Here is a 19,486-nt window from a genome sequence, read left to right on the forward strand (position 1 = left end):
TGTTGAGGCTTGCAACGCCTCAAGTGAAACTGAAGACATGTTTAAGAAAAAAAAAAAAAAATCAAAGACAAGTTTATGGAATCTGTGGGCTGGGCACTAAGCACAGACTGCTGCAGGAGGGTTTCAGTATAAGTGTACATACGCAATTAAGTCTGCAGCTACTAATGCCTGACAGACACATCATCAAAAACAATTTGCACAGTATTTTCTCAAAAAAATGAGAATTTGAAAAGCTCTGATTTCTGTGTTTGACACACTCTGAAAAACCTCTTTACATAACATTCACACCGGCACAAAAGATAACACTTCAGTTAATGCTGAAAGGAAAATAACCAGCCATCATCAACATCCTCCTACACTCAAAATAGAGCCTAGATAGCACTTTCACACATCAACCTGAAACATTCTCTTTGTTGTCTGTGGTGATGGTTGTTGCATAACCCACTCGTATGTGAGTGGAGCACGGCCTTGCCCGTGGCAACACCACAACCTCCCACGGCCTCTAGTTCAATAGCACACAGAAGGCAGATTTAGGTTTTCTGGAGTGCAGAGCACTGTTGCAAAGGGAGAGAGGCTGTGCGATCTAAACAATGGCAAGTGTTCATGAGGATTTCTTACGTCAGCAGCAGAAAGCAATTTTTCAAGTCTCAGCAGATTAGGAAAATTACAATTTGAAAACAACAAATTAAGGTTTTTGACCAGATAATGCTTTTGGTTTCAAAAACAAACAGAAAGGACCATTAAAAAAGGTTTTGCCCTTTATCAGACTACTACTGTACACGACTTTCACCACCACTCTCTCCCCTTTTGCACGGACTGAAAGCAAATAAAGCTTCAAGACACAACTCCTCTTGTGTTCCACACGGACCCAAAGAACCACAGCATTCACCTTCCTCTGCAGCTCCACCGCTTACGCACCCTTTGTGTCATGTAGCCTCCTTTTAGTCAGGATTTTTTTTACCCACCAATCTTTTGACCTCTTCCGCTGCAAAAAGGTTTTAGGCTGGAGTTCAAAAGAATGGTACATTTTTAGCAGAGCCACCAGGTTCTTGGTCATTTTCTGTTCAAGGTTTTCTGTCTTCAGTGTTTCTACATCTGCTGTCCCGCTTGTTATACAACCCCATCTGTGCAGACACGAAAATTACAGCTGCCTGGACGATTCAGCTCATCCCCGGCAGCCACCTAAATTAATCATATTTCTTGCTTTGTCATCTGTACTCAACTTTTGAACAGTAATGTTGAAAATTAAGTCCACACTTCAGGATATAATTTTAAAAGTCTGTGTGCAAGACAGCATAGACATGACAGTTAATTTTAAAATAGTCACCATCTCATGGTTTCCAAACAGTGGAGCTGTAATTTACAACCATGTCCGTCCAGAGAGTCCGTGTAGTGAAGAGTTTGGCAGAATTCAATAAAAAGCTGTTACCTCTTCATTTCCTGAGTTATGAGGTTGAATATAGGTCAGTTAAGTGTTTTTGCAGAACACTTTAAAAACTAATCTTTAGGATATAAAGTCCTTTTAGTCCTCCACCAAAACTAATATTCAATCAGGATTTTGCCAGTAAACCTCTGCTAATTAACTAATATGATTCAATATAGACCCTGATGAACTAGGAAATTCATCAGCTTGTCCAGTTTTTTCGGTGGAACTTGAGAAGAAAATTCATATCTTAAACTAACAGTAGCCTGCAGGATAGGAATGTTAATAACTGTTTCTTGAAAAAGCTGATATTTGGAAAATTTTGTTACAATCTGCGATAAATTTGGACTGACACTCAATTTTTAGAATGAGACTGCTCATCCTGCCACAGTTGTCACGTGAAAGAACGAGGTTTTCAGGATTGTGAGAAACTGCAATTTGCATTGATTCTATTTGCTTAGCGAGACCAAAGTCTCGGATTTAAGAAAAAGAGCAACAATTAACAGGGTGATTTGATTACAGAGTAATTGGATAGATGATGCACTGTCTATGGCTCTGCTATAAGCTGTCATATGATAGTTTGGGGTGGGGGTTGGGGCCATTTGTAAAGAATGAGGCCACATGAGGGAAAGTACATTCACATGCACGAAATGGGCACCTCGGATTTATTAGATAAGTATGGGCTTTGTGCTTTTCACTGTTGAGTGTATGCCACCAAAATGTTTCCATGTTTTTTTTTTTCTTTTTACTTACAGTTCATTTTTTAAACTAAAATGTTACACCAGAAAAGTAAAAGCAAAGATTGCACTGAAAACATGTAAAGATGGCTCAGGTTTCCACAACATTTAGGTCAGCGCTGCAGGAAATAAAAATCTCTGAGCTTATAGTTTAGGACAGAGCACTGGGGGGCATCAGAGATAGAAAACACCAGTCTCATCCCTCAGCTGGATATGAGCTGCATCTCAAGAAAATATCTAGTGCACTGCTATAGCGATCATCGCTATATGAGGTGACATCATTCCTGGGCCCAAAGCCCTGTGAGCCAGCAGCAACCAGAGCAGAGCTGTAATCATTGTGGCTGACGTCTAGAGCAGCCAACCTACAGAGCAGTGCCAGTGCATAAAGACCATAACCAATTATCAGATGCAGGGATGATAGTTCAACAACCCCCTTCTTCCAGAAATAAACTGCCAGCTACACAGCCAGTCTCTCTCCTTACCCCCGAGCTCTGCATTTCATGCCTCATTTAAAAGAGATCATCTACATTCCTTGGCAATGTGATTTATTGATTGTCTGGTTCCTGTGGCCTATGTATGTGCCACTTGTGTTGCCAGGACCAAAAAAAATGAGTGAGTGAATGGAGGAATAACAGAAAAGCATGTTTCCTTAGGACGGGTAAAAAAAAAAAAAAAAAAAAAAAAAAAAAAAAAAAACACAACACAGTTACGAGAGAGTTCTTCAGGATAATATTGGTGTTGACTTACGTAAATCTCACTGTGATCAAAGCGGTTCCTCAGGTTCTCAAGGAACGAGTCCTCAGACAGGGGTTCTAGGAGGACCATGTCGCCGACCCCAATCATGTTGTCTAGAAGTGACGTCTTCACCTCCATTTTGGCTGCCGGTGTCCCCCCCTGCACAGAAAAATGATAATACAGAGAAAGAGAGAGTTACATTAAGCATGCTGTGCATTCACCAGATATGGGTTTTGTCATGTTAGAAATGCACCACTTTATTACACCTATCGTCTGCCACTGATCGTGATTGTGAGCTCTCATGCAAAGTTTTGAGGGGCGTTCTCTGAGCAGTAAATAAACAGTCCTAAACGTAGCCGATGAAAATAAACTGTGGAGTGGACATGTTTGTACAGCAGTGCTTTGACTCCAGGGGAGGAGTGGAGCCTTTTGATTGGCTATTCAGCCTTGTACTCCTCTGGCATGTGAGCATGTCCCCTAGATAATTACATAACGTGAGAATTTTGGGCCTGACCTCTGGGTATCCGCTCAGCAGGAATCAGCTCCCATTTGTGGGTGTCTTATAAATCAAAGAAATAGCCCCAGCTCTGGAGTGTTTTCACTCTTCTTACTGGTAACAGCAGTGTAACATTTGGAGCCAGTAAAGGATCTGGGCTGGAGAGCACCTGGACAAAGACACTGCTAGGGGTGGCAGTTTTCAGTCCAGTGTTGCCCCCCGTTGCCTTTGGAACAGTAATCCCGATGCTATAGCACTGAAGATAAAAGAGGGGCCCGACGTACATTCATGGCCTTGATACAGGGCTTTGCTGTCCCAAAAACCCAATGTCTGCTGTTGTGACAGACTATCCACACCAGGCCAACAGATGAGGCCATGTAGTCATCTATTGTTCTCCACTCTTGTAGTACAAATGTCTTTTTGTATGAACAGAAATGGGAACTGGCTGGCACTGGATGAAAATATGGCAAAGCAACATATGACGTACCCATGTGTTTCAGCCTTTAGTGAGTAGAGCGGAGATTAAAGCCACATTTTGAAAAGATTGGTCTAACTGATGAACAGTCTGAAGGGGGGAGATGCAGGTAATTTGTGATTTAAAAACAACTGCTGGACAACCAGAACAGGACATGAGGCTCCCTCAAAAAAAAAAAAAAAAAAAAAAAAAAAAGCCTCCCTAGTTCCCGAGGCTCTTTCTGCTGTCAGACCTACTTTCAGCAGTAACTTAGTAACAGCATGAGCTCCTAGAGAAAAATGATTCCCTGTGTAGTCTTCCTCCTCACTTTTTCCCTGGCTTCTCTTCCCCTGCAGGGCACAATGTTATTGGTCCATAAAGAAGCTGCTCGGCTATTAGCAGGGGGTGAGACTCAAGTTCTGAACCCGCCAACTCTCCTGCACAGCATCAAAAACCTTTTAAGTTGGGCCAGGACGAGTGAGGAAGAATGTTGTGAAAGTGATTGATGACATTTTGCAATTAAGGGATTTTAAGAAGCTATGATACTACAGAGGATACTGGTATGCATTTATCATTGTGTGCCGCTTTGGCTTGGCTCAGCATGGAACGTCAGCGCAGCAAGACTACCTGCTTGAAGATCTTGAGCTGATAATGTGCTGCTTTTAAGTCGACGCTTTAAAACAGAAGGCTGTGACAAATGGTCAAAAGGTCAGCAGTGAAAGGTTTCATTTCCTTTGGATACAAATGAAGTCCCTCCTTTTGTTTAGTTATTTTAAAACTTTTAATCAGCAATATATTATATATATGTGTGTATGTGTGTGTGTGTGTGTGTGTGTGTGTGTGTGAGAGAGAGAGTGTGAGTGAGAGAGTGAGAGTGTAAAAATATAAAACAGATATATACAGATATACGAGTATAAAAACTGAGGTTAAATCGGGAGAAATTCAATTAAAACTTGTGATGGGATATCACTTTCCCATTCAATATGGAAATGAAAATATATGTTTCATTTTGCGACAATTAAATTCCGTTGTTTCAAACTGGCGGGTAGCAGCGATGCTGTTTGACTGCATCATATGTCATGAGGTTTAAATTTTAGAAAACACAGACGGTAAAGTGTTTTCAGGCAAACTGAATGAACTATGTTTGACACACTCATAATGAATATATAATTGCAGAGAGATGAAAAAACAGCCCGAGTGTATATCTGAACATGAAGTTTAGAAATCTGTGTGCATGGTTCCGTACTGTCAAATTAAAAATTAACTGCTAATTCATTTGGCAGCAAAGAGGATTCCACCATCTCTGTTGTCCTCAGAGCCTGATGGCCAAGAGAATCACTGGGCAGCTTCTTAGACATGCACTCCTTCAGTCACAACCACCGAGAGAGCACAATCTATAAACCATTCAGTGCACAAATTAATTTGGAATTTAAGTTGAGTCTTGCTACACACACGCTTGTTTGAGGGGGGGGAGAAGAAGGCCTGTCATAAGTTGGCCAAAGTCAGTCACTTTGAACTGTTTCAGGCCTGCTTTGGCCAGACTCTGGTTCATCTCAGTGCAACTTAGCACAAATAAACTGTAAACAGTGCAGAATGCTTGGACTTGATGCTGCCAAAAGTGCCTGTGGAAAAGCCCAACAATAGCTTGATCTTGACTCAGAAAAACTGGGGTGAGAAATATTTGCCTGCGCTGTACCTACAGACAAGAGCGCTGTGTGAATGCTGGGCAACGTGCCACAGCATTCCTAGTGATGGCTCATGTCTACCCGCTGCTGAGGTTGTCGGCGATTCAGTTTTACATCAAGTCATCTCCTTTAGCAGTCTCCTTGGCTCTCTGGAGAGATGACACACCAATCATGGTCTGTGCATCCTCACACCACATGTTCACTTTCTGTTCAAAAAACAAAACAATGACTACAAGTGTGTTCGCTCCACAGCCTCTGTTAACTCTTCAACTGGGAGTGTGTGCACATGCAACATGGAAAGTGCTGAGTCTAGTCCCTGGCACAAACAAACAAGAGTGTTGAGGACACAGCCTCCTCTTCCTCAGTAAAAACAGATGCTGGAGCCTCCCACCGACCCGGGAGAGAATAGCATGTGTCCATGTAGCCTGTGTGCCTCGGCCATTCTGACCAACAACATATTGCATCTGTCTGCAGCCCCATGCCTGATGCCCTCAGCTCCTCTGCAGATAACCCACTACCCCAGATCTGGAAGTGGCTTCCAGGCAGCCGCTGACACCATCCCATTTATAAGAGTTGCTGCCTGCTGCTAACTGCTGGATTGGGTCCAAAGAGGGAGAATGGGAGAAAACCTGACAGCCTTGATTAAACTTAGGGATTATCCTCACTGCCGAGTGTTAGAGAGATGAGGAATATAACCAGTCGGCAACGTTAAATTAGAAAAAAAAAAAGAAAGCCACAAAGTAGACATGAGGGGCTAAGATGAGCTTGTGTTTGTCTTTCAAGAATAAAAATACACCAGATAAACCTTTTCACAGAACAGGTCAATTTTATCAGTTTAAATCAAGTGAACCTTGAGCAAATTACTCTTCGACACCGGATTAAAAGTGCCCCACTTTGTCAATCTCTCTGATGTGTTTTGCATCACAGAGATTGATGAAATCTCTCTGATGCATGTTTAGGAGGTAAGCACACACATGGTTTAGTGGCAACTAATCTCAAATCTAAATCTCATGAATCAGTGATGTAGTATAACGTATGCTCAAATACCCGCAACTGGGAAGTACAATACCTTTAACTCGGCGTGCTCACCAAAACCTTATGCTTCCAACGTGGAGCAGGTGAGTGTGACTTTCAAAACGTTTAAAGTAGTTGCAGTATCTACTTGGAAACTTTAATGTACCATGTTTACAACACTTTGAAAAAATTTTGAAGAAAAGACGAAGTCTTTAACTGATAATTATTCACATCATAAACCTACCAGCCATTTTAACAAGTTACAACAACAATAATAATAGGCAACATGGGACATGCATGACCCGACACTCATCACGCAACTGGCACCCTGGCAAGATCAAATGAAGCACACTGAGAAAAATATCCAATTGCATGAATTAAAATTTTTAGATTTAATCAGTGAAAGTCTGATAGTGATGGGTGGGCACATCCACGCTTTGCTTACTAACTCCCATGATGACCCAGATAACCCAGCCAGATCAAAGCTGCAGGGGAAATATAGAAAAACACCATTAAAAGTACATGTATTATTTACAGGCACTAGACTATGACCACGTGTTCCTCTCAGTCATCAAGCAAGGAGAAAAATCATTGAGCCAAAAGGTCAAATGCCGTGCAGGCATACAAGGAGGTGAGACAACAAACCGGCTGTTTATATAAGGGAGTGTGTATGCGATTAAAAAACGGGCAGTTCAGAGCAGCCATCAAGTTTTATTGGTCAATATCACAACCAATACAAGCGCCGATTCTAAAATGACATGTGTTCATGAGGGAGTAAAGAGGAGTTGTGTGAGCTGTGCTGAGAGATGGGCATCAGTCTACCTTGGGAGTGTTTGTTTTGAGAACACAGTGGCATCTATGCACAGGCGGATGATAATAAAGTCGATTACGCAGAGTAATAGACTGTAAATTCCCTGCAGATCAAGCTGGCCTTGTCATGGCAGAGAAGTCACAATATCCCAGCCCAGTGGCATTGATAGAGATTAAAATGCTCCTTAATGGAGCAGCAGTAGGACATGGGTCTGTGCCAAAGAGCAGGCCAGGACAGAAGTTTAGACTAGCAGAGGTGCTGCCAGAAGAGGTGACCTAGAATCCAGGTGCAGATCTGATTGTGTGTCTGAGAAGAGGACCGATTGACAAACAAACAAGCTGGCACACAGTCCACTTGTAGGCACTTACAGCAAAACTAGAGGGCACTCAGAGAATGTATGCCTCCGCCAAGGCGAGCCAAGCTCCATGTAAAACAAGCAGTGATGACCAGCCCCACCCACAGGACTCATCAGTCGTGTGAAGTTTGAAAAGATCTGACCATGTGTAGGCCAGTTACTACAATTTTGAGTAGACTGGTGAAATATCAAAATTGACTGCCTCACCATGGTAACACCTCTCAACAAAAACTCAGTCTCTACAGTAATCCATCACCGTGCTCTTCAGGTGTTTCTGGCCAAACATGCATGAATCTGGTCGGCCTCGGGAGTACACTGCCGTGAAAAAAAATAGACATTTCCTGTTGCCACAAGGTGGCGGTATGACTTATCAGCCCCCAAATTTAATGGGTTCTCTCTTGCCCAAACTACACCCCTCCAATATGTTCAGTGAAAATCAGCCTGACAGTTTTCTGCATAATCCTGCAGAATGGCAGCCTAACAAATATCGCATGACCTCCTTGGTGCAGGTTATAAATGTTAGAACACTTTGCATGTTTCTGTTTAACTATTTATCCTATATGATGAAGTGGTGTGCAACTAGGTCGGAGTTTGAGTGGCTCACAAACAAGCAGCCTGTTTAAATATAAACTAGTCTTTCTTTACAGTTCAGCTGTGACTGCAGGGAAACGTCAAGATTAGTGGATTTGCTAAATGTGAGCCTGAGGCCCACGGCCAAGATGACAAAAGGATCAAACAACCACGCCGTAATGGATTTACCTGACAGATACAACCTTGACTGAACAGGGACCAGGTGATGACTGATGGGAACAATTATCTCATGTGTTAGCACGCACAATACCAGGACCGAGGGACAGCTCAACCATCAATACTGTCACCATTTACACCTGTCTCTTTCCTTTTGTGATGGAAATGAGGCTTATTGTGGACTCTTTTGTGTACATGCCCAGCCCTTATGTCAAGACAAAAACCACAAACACAGACAACACAAGCCTGAAAGCAGATCAGCTAAACCCTTGTACTTGTAAAAAACATTTTTTAAATCTTTTAATATATATAACCAAAACTTTTACATTTGCCCTTCAGGATGCTCATGTTGAGAAAAACTTATCTACTGAGAAAGTAACTGATGAACATTTGCCCTATTACCCTCTCTTTAAAAGGCAGTGATGCAGTGCAGCGATATAAACAGGGCAAGAGTGATCTGAAGTACACAAACTAAACGGACAGGGAGACAGCTGTGAGCCTTTATCACGGATTTCAACTTTCATCGCCAAACGAGTGTCGGTGGACTTGGTACCAAGCACCTTCTCACCTCTACCGCTTTATTTCTGCTGTTAGGCATCGGCTGTTTCAAAAGAAGAGTCCCTCTACTTCCTCCCTCAACAAGTGACGATGCGACATTATACCAAGTAATGCAGGGAAACAAACCCGACGTGAGTGAGAGAGAGCCTGGCGAATGATGGGTGGAGGTGCAGCAAATAAAAGTGAAATCTTTTTTTAAAAAATCCATAAAAATACCTAACTGATAGACCGACCCACCCACCCAGCTCATATTCTGAAATTTCCGTAAGTGGTTCTGGCACTTGTTTTGACCTCTTCTCTTATCTGTTAGCCTGCTCCAAAGAAGGCTAGGTCGACAGTGTAAGTTACCGTGGTGATAAATGCCACCTTCGCACCAGAAACCCTGAGTCAACCCTTATGTTACCTTGCAAACCCTCTCATCCTGTCACTTAGTCCAGGCTCCCGGTTCCCTATCCGACACCATCATTTTGTTTTGTCTGTGTCTATTCAAAAGAAGAGAATAATATTCATGATTCAAATTTTATCCAGAAGTGCAACTAAAAATAGACCCCAGTCTTACAGCCCCAGCTCTCACATGAAAACACTCAAATGGTTCTTCCGACACCTCTGTATGAGCTGCATCAGTATCGTCTGTGCAACAGGTAGTGCAACACTTGGTCTGGTTTGGCTTCACACGCGCGATCGGAGGCTGCAGCTGTCCTGGATTTAACAAAGCAACAATGAGCCGAATCAAAGCGTACAGCGCTATTACTCCAGCTGTACGGAGACAAAGCAAGTGGAGTTTAAGCAAATATGTTCAAACAGCCTCAGGGGGGGAAAAATAAAAAAGAGTTTCTAAGTAAATCCAAGTTGAAGACCATAGCTTTCTCTCAAAGTAAAGTAAGAAACGAGTCCTGTTTCACTGTGATGCTGATGAGGTGTAGCTGAAACTGCAATTCAGAAGTTTTGATACCGCCAAGGTTCAGATAATCCTATTTTAAGCGAGGCGGCTGAGGGCTTTTCATTGGCCAGTCTGCGGAGCAGCACATGAGCCCCTGTTTATCTTTGTTGATGCAGGGCTAACACAAGACACACGCCTCGCTACACTAAGCTGCACAGGCAGACAAGTGCAAACAGTATTCGTCACCACAGCCCCGGCTAAGGGACTTTGGTCCTTTAAACACACCACCTTGGACCACGGTGGTTCACCCGACAGTGTTCACCAAGAGGCTTTTGGCACATTTAGTTGCATTTAAAAAGCAAGCCTGCCAACAAGTTTACAAAGGGGAGCGCGACTAGAAAAGCCAGTTCCCCTTTTCCAAGCAGGAGCGTAACGCCTGACTCTTTTTCCAGGAGTCTTTTTACAACTCTTAAGCCTTTACACACACACACACACACTACGTTTCACAGTCACGTTACACCACTGTTTGATCGGTGTGAATCAAAAGTTCCCATCTGGTTTGCTGAGCAAGACTCAGGAGCAACACAGAGAGCAGCACATATTTGAGGAAACCCACAAACAGAAAGACATGTTTTATGAAAGGCAGCCTTATCTGATCCTCTGAGGATTCAAAGTTCACAAATGGAATGAAAAGTTGAGAAACTAACCATAACAAAGCAGCCCGTTTGTAATATTTGAGCTAAATTAAGGTTCTGAAGGAGAAGATTCCATTTTAGTTTGCTTCATGTGTAGTAAAATCACATTCAGGTATTTGAAATGCATTCACATCTAGTGTATGAAAATTGTGTGGCGGTCCATGCAGTTCTGGAATTTCTCCTTTTGCATAATAGTTTTGTATGTGCAGGTCATTTATTATGTGACGTAACACCATATTCTGACCTTGTAGTTGACATTAGACCCCAGCAGAAAAAAAAGGGGTCCAGTTCGGCACAGAGGTTTTGTTTTCACAGAGGTGAACCTGTTTATTCATGCAGTCTTTGAACAGGAATCCAAAGGCAGAACGGTCAAATAATCAGTTTCGTTATCTCAGAAATCATTTGACTCAAATCTTATCGATCCCTTTTCAGCAATGCTGATATGCTTGTCTCAAAGCTGTTCCACGAAGGACAAGTTCAAATGTTTTAGGCATCATCAATAATGGCAGAGATGCAGGATAATGATTTTTTTTTTTTTTTTGCCAATAACCTAAAATATTCAAACTGATTTCTCCGATACTTACCAATGTTCATTTCACTGGGGCAAAAACAAGCTTGTGCTATTTCATTTTGTGAGCACTTAAGAACATATTAACATTGTGAATAGTAATTTTTTACCTTAATTTTCCAAAACAGTCTGAAAAGATTTTTGTTTTGTTTTTAAATATGAACAAATTTGTTAGTAGGACTGAAACTGTACTCCTAGTCAGATTGGTAATCTGCATGTTTCTTGCTAATCTGTGTGGTATGCCGGGTATAAAAAAAAAGAAAAAAGATAAGGTAATATATGACCGCCAGCAGCCGTGGGTGGACACAGCGCCACCTACTGTTCCGGAGGCTGACAAACTCCATTCATGTATCCTGGGACAATGAATGAAGCCCAGTTAAATGGCCTAATGACTAGAATGCAAACCCACTCACTGTTTCACCATCCCAAAGAGGAGATTCGAGCAAAACTGAGTCTATACAAACATCAATCTGAAACCAATATATTAAAACAAAGACCAATATTTGCTGACACAAAAGATGTGCCGATGTTGTTTTGTATCAGTTATATAGATGATATCCTTAATTTCCCTTCAGAAGCGTTGTATTGCAGTCAGCCAAAGCGAAATCTCTCAGGGGCACACCGGGTAACCCCACCCTCACTCACCCTTTTCAGTTTTTAAAGCTGACATTGATCGTTTTCAGTGTACCAAAGATCCTTGTTTATCCACGGATCCTTTGGGATTTACCTTGAATGAGCGAAACAAAACGCATGAGAGAGAGGATGTTTTTTTTGTGTTTTTTTTTGTTTAAGTTTGAATGAACCGTAATAGTTTTCCTCAACATATTCTGACTTTGAAAATTCAATTACACTCACTGGGAGTATTGTTCACTTTGGTGAGGACATGGGGACTCCACCGCTAAAATTTAAAAGCAACTTCTGAAAAAGAGTGACACATCTGCAGCGGTTTGACTCTCACAGCCCAGATGAAGGCAATTAGACACCGCACCGCACTAAACACGATTGAGTTTGAACATAAAACAAGAGCCCACAGCTACAACAGCCAGCTACAAAAGTTTACCTGACAGAGTGCCTTCACAAACAAAAAAGAAAGGAAAGATAAACAGAAAAACCCCAACCCCCTTCTTTTGGAGGAAGAATGAATGAGTCGGGAGAGGTAGACACTTTGAAGACTCTCCAAAGCTATAACTTTAAAAGTTTGAGTCTAGCGAAGTAAATATTACCCAAACAAAGAAGCAGAAAAAAGAAGAAAAAATCTGATGCATTTTTTAAGCAGCTGGCCAAGAAGGAGAAGAAGGTGTCAAACTCACCTCTTTGTATCTTTACTAGTTGCTCCCTTCCGTCCTAAATCCACTCCTTGGACAAAAAGTAGGATCCAAGAGGTGATTCTCCGAGTGTGGAGCGGCTCTGAAGCCCTTCCCGGCTGCCTCTGCTGCTCTGCTGGACGAGGCTGAACGTGGCTCTCGGCACTTTGAATGGAGCTCTGGATGGACTTGAGAGCGGAGTGTCCGCCGGGCGTAGGGAGTGTCCAGAGCGGCGTCTCTGGGCTACTTCAGCTTCCCCTAATCACCTCCGGCGTGGGGGAGGAGGTGAGGCTGTGTTGCCTTCAAATGTTGTCAGGAATATTGAAAGATAACTAACAGCCATATCAATCTCTCATCATAACACAAATCTTGACCTCAAACTAGTTACATCTAAGATTTGTGCTACGATGAGGTTAAAGATTAGAAATAACATGAAACAACACATTTTAATCCATACATAGAGTACAAGTTATTTACCCAAGCGTCCACAGGCTATCAGAGACCTACTGAAAACGTATTCCAAATGGCAGTATTACACTAAGCATAATTAAAGGATTATTTTAAACGTAGTTTTAAAGTTATTTTCAGTCTAATTTGATTTTACCTGGGAGTTGAGAATTCATTGACAACCAATTTTTACGAGGCGACCAACAACGCAACATTAAAGTTATCCCACCGTCCCATAAACAGCTAGCATCGCGCTCGACAGCACAACACCCCCCTCATGCGTCTTAATTCTAGATAGCACAACAACTTGTTAACCATTTGTCTGATGACAGGGATTGTGCGTTTTATTAGACAAGAATAAAATTATTTTTTTATTGTACGAACCGTTCTGATAAAGTTAAAAAAATATATTTTCTTTTGACCGCCAACTTTTCAAAACGTCCAGGGGGTTGAGCCACACAGATTGATTAAATTTGACTCCTACTTTTTGTATAGGCAGACACAAAATGTGGTCATGGCGCATTTAATTCAATTTGTAACGATAAATTTGCCACGACCTTTCCACTGCGAGGTCGTTTTCTTAGTTTTTATCACGTTGAGAGTTGTGCATCCCCCCCCCCCAAAAGTGTAATGTCCCGAATTGATTCAGGGGTAGAACGCATGCGCTGTTGTGTGACATCTCATCCATCAAGCTTCTGGCTCTCAGCGTGTGGAACGAATACATGGACGTTTTTATGTTTTTTTTAAGGCACAAATGACAAATGCCGTAGAAATTTCAATAAAACATAATTTACAAACAAAATGAAAAAATACAGTGATGTTATAAAATATAAATTATTGTACTTATATTAAAAAGTGTGGAGCAGAGTTCCGGTTTTTACAGCACAATAATTTAACACAAACCGAGTTTTCCTACGTGATATGTTAGTTTTAATGAGGTTTTGAAACTTGGTGAATATGTCTGTCGTGCTTCAGCTAAAAAAAAAGAGAAAAAGATAGATAATTGTCACCTTTTCATGCCACACATAAACAATATCATGTAAATATATTATCAACTGAGACAAATCTCTTAAATGTTGATTTACTCTGACACATTTTTAGGTTGTATTATACCAGCTTCAACTGTTAACATGCCTTTCGCTATGTCAACTCAACTAACAGGAATGCTGCTCTGAGAAGAATACACCTCCCAGACGCTGCCACCACTAAAATATTACATGCACAGGTGTTAAAAAAGATGCAAATGACCGATTTGTTCTTGCATGTGTGACATGATTCATCAACATCGATCATTGTTGCCGTGTTTGTTTTCATTGCAATTATATTTTGATTAAAGCTCATTTAAACACGACCTTCACCAACATCCTTGGTTTTGAATGAGGTGGTGATGGCTGGGGGACACACACATCTTAACCATGCAGTTTCTTATCAATTAACCATACATTGTTAAGGTCCATGGGGCACAGATGATGAGTGTTAGGTGCTTGTTCTAATATTCTAAATAAACTAGAGATTCCAAACTCTACATGTATAAGTTTGTATGTACGTACATAGCCACTTATGGTTATTAGTCTTTTGTGGGACTATGAAGGAAGACTCCTGCTTTGCTTGTCTTTAAGTTTTTGGTGTTCACCTGCCTATCCAGACTACAGATGTGTGTTCAACTTGGTCCAACCCATCCATCCATCCATTTTCCTCTGCTTATCCTGTCAAAGGTCACGGGGGGGGTGGAGCCTATCCCAGCAGCCTACAGGTGAGAGGCGGGGTTCACCCTGGACGGGTCACCAGTCCATGGCAGGGCCAACACATAGAGACAGACAACCATTGGCTCTCACAGCCTCGCCTACAGTCAATTTAGAGTATCAATCAGCCTCGTCCCCTCTTGATGTCTTTGGACTGTGGGAGGAAGCCGGAGTACCGGAGAGAACCCAGCAGGAACAGGGAGAACATGCAGACTCCACACTTCTTGCTGTTAGGCGACAGTGTTAACTGCCGTACCACCATGCTGCCCTGATCCAAATCATAAATGAACATGAGAGAAGTTGATGTTTCTGTAAATCAAACACACACATTAATACATCATGGTATTGTTTGACCTGTAGGACAGAAAAGGCAAATTCATAAATCTCTATGTTTTAATGGCCCTTCGTCGGTTTTGATATTCAGAATCCAGTGAGATCACGGGTAAATGTATTGCAGGGTTAGACTGAGGTTAACATTTCTTCTCAGTAGAAAAGTTTTGACCATTCCCACGTTCAGGAAGCGTCACACAAGGTCTGAACCAAACTGATTAGGAAGCTGTTGCAAGGTTCCTTGATGCCTCCGGTGCCTTGCTGGACTTCATGCTGAGACTTCCTGGCAGCATCCAGGTAGCTGATGGAGAGCTGGGTAGGATGGCTCTCTCCCTCATATGTGTGAAAGGTTTCGAATAAACCTGAGAAAATTATTTTACCTGATACACATGGATACTTGTGATTTTTTTTAATGTTGTTTCTTCCTCATCAGATCATATTTTGTAATAAAAACATTGAAAAAACAAAAAACAAAAAAAACATATTACCCTCTGCTGAGCTAAAGAATGCGTTTTTGGCAGCTCTGGTTTGTGCTCATCCATTTCCCATTATGAAACATCCACTGAAATGGGTTTCATTATATTCTTGCTGTTCACTGAAATCATCCTGCATTGTTAATATTAGTGATATGACTTTGGTCCTCTTGAATTTATTTTATTCTTAACACCTGGATCATTGCTGTTTTTGTAGTATTTTCCCAGTTAAAACCTGTTCAATCACATCCTGGAGTTGTGTTTACCAGTGAATTATTCAGGCCTAACTTTATCCTGGCGGGTCTGTTACCAACAGCTGACTCACACTAGAAAGCATTTGCTCAGGTGTTTCAACATCTTTTGCTGGAAAACTTTTGGAAGCTCGGCTTACCAAAAAGGACATCAACACTGCTGCTGCCAGTTTCTGAAAGGTTGGCATGCACAAGCGGCTCATAGTGAGAGTGATATCTCAAATACAAAAACTTTATCAGGCTGCCAAAGCATAAGATGCATTCAGGAATTATTCAGAACCTTTCGCTTCTTTCAAATTTTTTCGTTAAAGCCCTATTTTAGTGATGAAGCCAGAGCAGAAATTTGTATTTTTTTTATTCAAGTCATTAAAAGGAACAAGAAAAACATCCGAGTGATTGCAGCACTCAAACTTTGCACGTCAGTGGCCACCGGTGCAGAACTCTGTAAATTCAGCACCGAAGCTTTGTGTCCGCGCAACATCGTCTGTGCCAGATTCATGACGCTTGATTGAAGAACTCAGTCAAAATGTCATGTGCGTGCACAAACCTGATTTTGGCCCCTGTCTTTAGCCGTGAATGCTGGTTAACAGTCTATGTAAGCTTTTTCTATGATAATGATGATGAAAGTAAAGACGGTCCTTCTTCTTTAATTGGGTAGATTAGGATGCAACCATAGTATTTAGTATTCAGACAATAGGCTGAATGAAGTCTGTTTAAATAATACCCTTTGGGCTTTTCAGGATCTCTGATGCAAGCAGAGTAGTGAGCACTTGTTGAGGTTTTTAATAGACACGCTGGGGCTCAAGGAGACTTCGGACTTTGTTAGAGACCAGCAGCCCATAGGTGCCCGCAAGGATCAAGCAAGTTGGTGTCGTCCAGCCTGTGCCGTTGTTTGTTTGAGGAGGGATGTGGAAGCAGATTTTTTTAAAGTGTAACTTGTGGTCAGGCTGCAATCATCAGGAAGGATTTTATTAAACTGAAATGTCTTAGAAGTCCACGTTGCTGTAGGTTTTTTTTTACTTAGGAAATAAAATAATGATTCACCCACCGTCAATTATAGGGAACCAGAAAATTACTCTGCAATCTTCCCAACCTGTCTGAACTCATCTATCCATCCATTTATTTTCCATGCAGCTTATCCATTAAGGGTTTCAGCAGGCCTATCCCAGCTGACATTTGGTGAGAGGCAGGGTTCACCCTGGAGGGGTCACCAGTCCATTGCAGGGCCATTAGGAGTAATTAGGGGCTCAGTATCTTGCTCAAGGATACTTGGACATGGTCACCGTGGGTAGACAGGTTCGAACCAGCGACCCTGCGGTTGCTAGACAGCCTCTCCACCTCCAACCCATGTCTCCCTTGTCTGAACTCACAAAAATTATAATTTTCCTTTATATTTTCAACTTTACAGCCGAAGGTCTTCTCATGCAGAAGCTCCAGGAATAATGTTACGTCATAATCCACTTTATGACGGCCTCCTGAAAAAATAAAACTCCGTATTTTGACTTTACAAAGGTAAGTTTGTGCCCACAAAGTTCTCGTTTCCAACCCCACATTTTTGGAAAAAAAGAGCATTTGATAGAGGGAGCTATGTGGAGCCAGATGGCCAGAGATTATAGCCAAAAGTTTGTCTTGATTGATGTTGTCAACCTGCCCGACGACATTTGTTTTTCAAGCACCTGCAGTGGCATCTGTGCTGTTGGCGACAAGTTGAATAGAATGTTTACTCCTCGCATGTCTTTCTTTCTTTTCTTTTTTTAAAGCGGCTGTCTTGGGTGAGGGAGAAATTTTGAAGTGGTACGATGACACACAGCCAAAGGGGAAGAGTGCTTTTCTCAAGCTGATGAAAAAGTTTGTTTAATGGCTGAGGAGTGCAGAGGAAAGTACACACCCTGGTTCTGTTTTTGTCCATCAGTCAACCAGAGCCCTAAGGTCGCTTGAAAACATGACGTGTATTTGCACTTCAGCTCATTTGGGCTGAACAACAGATGGAGGTAACTGATTTATCACTTGAATCTCAAGCTATTTCTACCACATGTCTCGAGTTCTGCTCCATCTCTCAATTAACATGCAGGTAATTCTTATTAAAAGTAGACATTTTGACGCACAAAGACACAGATGCAGGCTCTAGACTAAAGATCAAAATCTCAGGGTGTATGCACAGTCTGGGATCGATGCACAAATTATCTGTCAGTACAAGCGACCGTACAGTCAGCAGGCAAAAAAGAGGGCGAATCAGGTCGATTTCAGAGAGGCTCACTGGAAAAATAAGGCTGGAGTGCTGACACTGAGGACAAGATGAATTGGCACAGAGGGAAGGAAAGATGGTGCAGTGGTCAGCACTGTCGCCTCACAGCAAGAAGGTTCCAGGTTGGAGCCCCGACTAGAGCACAGGATCTTTCTGTGTGGAGTCTGCATGTTCTCCCTGTTCCTGCTGGGTTCTCTCTGGTACTCCAGCTTCCTCCACAGTCCAAAGACATCAAGAGGGGACCAGGTTAATCCAGACTCTAAATTGACCGTAGGTGTGACTGTGAGTGTGAATGGTTGTCTGTCTATATGTGTTGGCCCTGCCATGGACTGGTGACCTTACCAGGGTGAACCCCGCCTCTCACCCGAAGGCTGCTTAACAGGATAAATGGTAGAAAGTGGATGGATGGAAAAACACGCCTTCGATATACAGAGGAGGCGAGGCAATGAGACACAGGTGCAACACATGGGGATGGGGCCAGGTAATCACACAGGAGGGGGGCACAACAGGGCAGGAAGTCGAGGATCTCAAATGACAACGAATGAGAACCAAAATAAAAGCACCAGACAGGACACACGAGGACTCAGTGAAGACTAAACAAACAAACAAAAATCCCAAGCTATGTGGCAGAGGCGTGACAGACGCTGATAATGGTGTTTGAAATCCTCCCGAGATATTACAAGAGAGGCTGACGTTCAGCAGGAGATAAGCACAGAGATGAACTTTTAACATGGGGAGTCCGTTATTTCAATGTTAGATTCGATCAGAGAGCTAAACAATACCACATCACCGAAGCAACAGACTGGCATGTGTGCTTCGTTTTGCTCTGTCATTAAAGTGCTGTCCATCTACCATCTCACGTCTGCCTGTGAACGCAGCACCACACCTCAAACAAAAAGAAAAAGATACTTACAAAACTGACATTCAGTTTCGCTGTTATACGTTCAACCTGTGCAGCACTTTCAGTTGGAAGAGTTTGAGCAAACCTGTGACAGCATTTTCGTCAAGGTCAGATTTCCACTCTCTCTTGCCAGAGCTGCCGTATTGGCAGAAAATTAAGCCTTTGGAAAGTTTTGACATGAATTGGGTCGATTTCTCCAACTGTCTTGATATTTCAATCAAGTGTTTGCTGCATCAAGTGAATAAACCTCTCAAAAATCAGAGGAATTGTAAACTGGATAGCCTGTTTTTTTTTTCATTTTCTCTTTTTCCTCTTCCTGTTCATCGTTTACGTAAGAACTCTAATATTTGTTGATTCTAGACATGTTTTTTTTCTGGATCAATGCCTTTCAGATTCTCTCTTTTTTAACAGCAGTTGTATTTAGTAACAGGACTCTTGTTTGCCAGAGATCAATCCGTGCATCAATGATATCTTGCATAGCTGAAAGGCAAAAACATTTTTGTAATCTCACTTCACATTTCTGCCAGTTTCGTAACCACTGAGAATTGATAAATTTATAGTTTCTGTTTCCATCAACAGTGATGATGGAAATACCAAAGAAAATTAAATTGTGGGGGCCCTACAAGTGGCTTTGT

At 42.0% G+C, this 19,486-nt stretch overlaps 1 protein-coding gene across 4 annotated transcripts in view; it reads right to left on the minus strand.

Annotated features, from left to right (window-relative positions):
• Positions 1-12,761, minus strand: part of myo1b (myosin IB) — a 64,974-nt gene extending 52,213 nt beyond the window's left edge. For 2 of the 4 annotated variants that reach the window (XM_086219768.1, XM_086219767.1), the window contains exons 1-2: positions 12,469-12,754; positions 2,908-3,054 (exon numbers count right to left, since the gene is read on the minus strand). In XM_086219768.1, the coding sequence (XP_086075894.1) occupies positions 2,908-3,033 (126 nt within the window). In that variant the 5' untranslated portion in view covers positions 3,034-3,054; positions 12,469-12,754. Of the gene's footprint in view, positions 1-2,907; positions 3,055-12,468 lie in introns of all 4 variants that reach the window. The other 2 variants (XM_086219765.1, XM_086219766.1) reach the window with 2 other exon arrangements.
• Between the last annotated feature and the right edge of the window lie 6,725 nt (positions 12,762-19,486).

This window comes from Aulostomus chinensis, chromosome 12 (assembly GCF_037954235.1).
Source record: "Aulostomus chinensis isolate RoL2024-O1b breed Wild chromosome 12, RoL_Achi_v1.0, whole genome shotgun sequence".
Lineage (NCBI taxonomy): Eukaryota > Metazoa > Chordata > Actinopteri > Syngnathiformes > Aulostomidae > Aulostomus > Aulostomus chinensis.